Source organism: Benincasa hispida, chromosome 1 (assembly GCF_027475165.1).
Source record: "Benincasa hispida cultivar pf3 chromosome 1, pf3_genome.v1.1, whole genome shotgun sequence".
In the NCBI taxonomy this organism is placed as follows: domain Eukaryota; kingdom Viridiplantae; phylum Streptophyta; class Magnoliopsida; order Cucurbitales; family Cucurbitaceae; genus Benincasa; species Benincasa hispida.
Window position 1 is genome coordinate 101,248,052 of NC_143478.1, and position 4,968 is coordinate 101,253,019.

A 4,968-nucleotide genomic window follows, 5' to 3' on the forward strand; every position below is an offset into this window, starting at 1 on the left:
TCAAGAGAAAAATCCACCATCTTCATTATCTTTATATGAAACAGGAACCCAAGACAAGAGAAAGCAGCGAAAAGCCACTGTAGAGTTTGGAGTAAAAATGGCTTGTAATCAATTTTGGTATAAATTATAATCAGCTCAACAATATGATTCCAAAGACGAATATATAAAAGCAATCTTATGAGAGGTGATAAAGAATTGAGAATACTATGCGTTCAGCAGAAGAAAAAAGAGACTTGTAAAGTAATTACTTACTCATGCTAACTTGAGTAGGTCACAACCTGACGGCTCTGTAAAACAGCTATGGGAGAGAATATATACAGAACTTGCAAAAATCCAAGGAATGGAGTTCTGTTTAGCATGAAATATACATGAGGGAGCTTCCACGAGCGGCTACAGTAACATAAAAGGGTATAAATTAACCTTCTGGAAGGATCTTCAAGTTCAAAGGCATAGTAACAACAAAAGGAATGATTTTCACGTACAGATCCATCCAAGAAATCCTTGAAGAGGAAAAAAGAAAGTCAGAATGCTAAAGATGTCAACTATTTCCAGTCAGCTTCCAAAAAGTTTACCATTCATACCGACGAGGAACAAATAATCCTTGTTCAAGAAACTTCCATTTCATTAGTGTGCACCGTTTTCCTGACCAGTTTAAGTTCTAGGACATCTTCCGCAACTTCTATCGCTACAGGTTTTACTATATCCTCTTTTCTTGCTTCCCTTGGTTTCTTTTCCATTTTTTCGTCAATAACATCTATGATCTCAGTCACACAACTTTGTGGTTTAAAATCCTCAATCTCTATGATTTCTTCCTTTGGAGTTTCTATGACGTGAAGAAGATCAACTGGAGTGGCTGCAGGGTCCAGTTCCCTGCAACCTCTGGGAGCATTCGGGGCTTCTTGACCTGTGAGCAAATGTGAAGGTACAAGATGAGAAAACCGAAATATCTCATCTTTAGGGATCCTCCTTACTTGATTTGGATCCAAATGCTGATGGAATACAGCCTTGAAACCAGCCACCTTGACAAGGGGAGTAACAATAACACCTAGTTCTTTGTTATAATCCTCAAGAATTTCTACCATGTCATACTTGTGTATTACCTCATCTGATGTCAGTTCATTCCAATCAGGGAACCAATTCTTATAAAGAGCCCAAACATCTCCCTTTCTGGGATATATGCAAATGTCTCCGTATGTGCCTTTTGACCATCTGACCTTGTGTGAAAAAGAATTAATGGAGCTATAAATCTCACACCTCCCAGTTCTAAAACCCCCACATGTTTTTGGAAAACCAGAGCTAACCCAATTCAGTGAACCCAATTCATTATCAATTATTGAGTTTAGCCAACGAATCTTCATTTTAAATGGGTCCAAAGATACTACGCTATGAATCCAGGCATAACGTCGAGGCATGCCATCATCATCATCATAAGCAGCCCAGACCTGATTATCTCCAAAAGAGCTTTCTGTACGGTCTCTATCAAAATTGTGAAAATCTGGATCAGGGACATCTATCGACATTGTTACTGCTTCACGGGGACATGAATTGCTAGAAAAACCAACCATTGGCTGTGATTCCCTCTTTGAATTTGGAAGTTCGATTGACATGTCTATATTATGTTCTTTACCACTCACTGGAGTTGTTTCTCTCTTCCCAGTTACCTTCTCATTCCCATTTCCCTCTCTGAGTGCATCAGTAGTTGAAGTCGATGAATTCAATTCACGTAACATCTTCATTATTTCCACCTTGGCCTTCTTGATTAATAACTTCTGAAATACACTAAGAGAGATATCCTGAGAGCCCTTGAGCGTGGTATTTCCATTTATATTACCCTGTGTACGACCAGACAGATTACCCAACCTGGTCAGGCCAGTTTTTGACTGATTGGTCATATCTCTCGAATGGGAGCTAGAAGAAATGTCATCTACACCTTTTCTTCTCTTTACAGCACCAGGACCAGGGGCCTTCTTAGACGTCTGATGCTTTCTTCGTTCCTCTCTCTTAGCAGCTTGTGCTTCCTCACGTTGCCTCTTCACTTTCTCATATGCCTGCTGAACTACAGTTGCAGCTTGAGCAGCAGATGAAGCACCACCTGTTCTTGAGAAAGGACCCCACTGAAAGTTGTTTTGGCTGTGTGTGGACTGATTTGATGATGAGGCAATATTACTCCTCCCTTGACTATATGCAGTTTTATTGCTAGTTTGATAACTTGGCTGTGTAAAATCCCATCCATTAGACTTCACGCCATTTGCAGGGGGTGGGGGTGTTTCAATAGCAAAAAACGGCTCATGACAGTTGGGGCAAACAAGATTATGATGCAGATAGACTCTGAGATACTCATACTGCATCTTGCACCGATGGCACACAGTCCAAAAGGTTGGTCTTGGTTTCTGAGATGAAGCTGAAGAATGATCTGATCGGGATGCACTTTTCTGTCTCTTCATATTTGAAGTATTAGCACTTTTTGAGAAATTGTAAAAACCATTTCTCCCAGATTGTGAAGACGAACTCCCCATTGTAGTTGAAACAGTTTTGTTGACTCTACCATTCCTCTTCTGGTCATATACTACTCTTCTCGCTTTATCAGACAACAAACTCCAAGCCTGAGAAATAAGCTTAAAAGCCCCATCAGCTCCTATAGACTTGTTTTTATCAGGGTGAAGAATAAGAGCTAGCTTCCTGTAGTGTTTCCTGACTGTTTCCTCATCAGCTCGTGGATCCACACCAAGTATTGCATACCAATCTACTTCTCCATTTATTTTGTTTTCTGCAGAAATATAGACATCAAGTGTGGCTAACATTTGAGAGATACCCTCAAGACCTGGGAATAAATTTTGTGCCTTCAAAGCAAATTTTTTAGCCCCCACTATGTCCTTTGCTGTAAATTTCTCCTCAGCTTTCACTTTAGCCCTTGCAGCCTCGTCTTTATTACAATCCATTCTTTCTTTCCGGTATACACTTGCCTGCTTTGCTTTCCTATTAAAATAGCAGGGCTTTGAGTTTACTACAGAACCTTCAGCAAGCACCTATTTGTTTCTCGGACTAAGCGTTTCCTCATACTTCAAAACGAAAAATGCTCCTTAACACTGCCAGTGAGCATCAATGTAGAAGCAAACTGCCATAGAAGAAACATTACCTTCAACCTTTGATTCAATATATAAAATAACATTGTATACTAACCATACACATCGAATTACATAGCATAAAAGCAAAAAAGATATGATAAAATCACTGGGGGTGTGGTGGGGGGCAACAAAACCAAAACCACCCAAGGAATCGAGAAGAAAAATCGCTACATGTTCTTATCCCTTAACCCAGATTATAACATTTTCCTTTTTCTTTAAAATCGTAAATCCTCAACAAGAAGGCAACAAAACATAACCTAACCACCAAAACCCACTCAAACAGGAATACCCCTTCAATAAACAAAGTTAATTGCATTCCAACACCGATAAAAGAAGCCCAAATTACCAACAAAATAAAAACAACCTAAAAACATCAAAATGCAAAACGAAAACATAAACAATAGTCACATAGCATTAATATTAATCAAAACCCAAATCGGGTTAAGCGGCCAGTACCCTCACTGTGGACGCTCGGCAGTTGAATTCCAAATACAGTAGCCATAAACAGAATCAGTCCCCACATATATATATATATATATATATATATATATATATCGCTACAACGACTATTCCTCCGCCCAACCCTGAAACGAAGAAAGACTCCTCAATGGAACTTTTAAACGAATCGAATGCTTCTGGAGCAGTTTAAAGCAATCGAGGATCTCTATTGCTTCCGCCGCAGATCAAAGGCAACAAAAATTGTACCCGGATTGTTGAACAGAAATTGCTCAACTCAACTCAACGGAAACTCGATTGTCGATTCCTTCACAGTACCGATTCTTTGATCGGAGCTGATAAGGAATTTGATGGAGCCGAGAGAAATAGTAGTGCATGGGGGATTCGGCTCGGCCAGAATGCTGTTCTTCGAAAGCGCTTTGATGGGAGAACGGGGGATATGGCTGGACTGTATGAATCGACTGTATTGTTTTTTTCTTCTGATATTTTTTGGGCGAGGTTGGAGGAGAAATTTTCTTTTTCCCTTTTCTTTTCTCTTTTGGGAATTATATAAGTGTAACAAAATTTTGTGGGAAAAAATGCTATTTATATTGTTGGAATTGTAAATTTAGTTTTTATTGTGCCATATTGGTGAGATTAATTAGTCTTATATGAGTTGTGTGATATGATATTTATTTTTGAAGATGGATACGCTTCACGTGAAGCTATAATGATATATTTATAAAGATGATTGAATTAAATTGTTCTGTTAATGTTCTAGAGTCACTTTGGAATAAATATATAACCTACCAGATTTATAGGCGTATTCAATTTCATGTTTGACTAAGGTCGGTCGAGGTTGATCGTCTCTCCTGAAGGGACCAAAGGCTTAGATCCCACAATGGAAGCGATATAATCACGTTCTTTAATTTTTTAAAAGAATTAAAGAAAAATTACATTTTTTATCTCTAGGGTTTGGGTCTAGTTTCTATTTAGTCTTTAAGTTTCAAAATGTTACACATTTAGTCATTAAGTTTCAAAATGTTACACATTTAGTCTTTAAGTTTTGAGTTTGGTTTCAATTCAGTCTCAAGGTTTCAAAATGCTAGAATTTTCCCCTTGACATTTGAGTTTTGCTTAAATTTAATCCTTATGTTTCAAGATTTACACTTTTAATCTTGATTTTCACTAAATATTCACTTTCTGCCTTTAGAGTTCAATTAAGTTTCACTATTTTTATCATTTTTAGAATTAAATTTAAAATGTTATCACTTTTAAAATTAAATTTAAAATTTTGTTTCATAATTATTTATAATTAATTAATAGAAATTGATGTCAATGATTGAAACTAGGTATTTGATAAAAAAAAAAAATTAAGGTTAAAAATGTAAAATCTTGAAACTCATAG

At 37.3% G+C, this 4,968-nt stretch overlaps 1 protein-coding gene across 7 annotated transcripts; it reads right to left on the minus strand.

Annotated features, from left to right (window-relative positions):
* On the minus strand, window positions 1–4,124 carry LOC120081951 (uncharacterized). 7 transcript variants are annotated; one of them, XR_016527608.1, is made up of 4 exons: window positions 3,831–4,124; window positions 3,582–3,709; window positions 253–3,115; window positions 1–77 (listed from the first exon to the last, which is right to left on the minus strand). XR_016527608.1 is itself a non-coding variant. In XM_090310682.1 (3 exons), the coding sequence occupies exon 3, from the start codon at window positions 2,937–2,939 to the stop codon at window positions 606–608; it is 2,334 nt and encodes a 777-aa protein (XP_090166808.1). In that variant the 5' UTR covers window positions 2,940–3,115; window positions 3,582–3,709; window positions 3,831–4,124; the 3' UTR covers window positions 212–605. The 7 variants fall into 7 exon arrangements, 2 of the variants coding, with proteins under 2 accessions (XP_090166808.1, XP_090166779.1); XR_016527662.1 differs by having other exon boundaries at window positions 253–390; window positions 573–3,115; window positions 3,582–4,124; XR_016527655.1 differs by having other exon boundaries at window positions 253–390; window positions 483–3,115; window positions 3,582–4,124.
* Between the last annotated feature and the right edge of the window lie 844 nt (window positions 4,125–4,968).

Excerpts from the sequence above, each read along its gene's own strand:
- LOC120081951 (XM_090310682.1), bottom strand. The coding sequence starts at position 2,939 with ATGGATTGTAATAAAGACGAGGCTGCAAGGGCTAAAGTGAAAGCTGAG.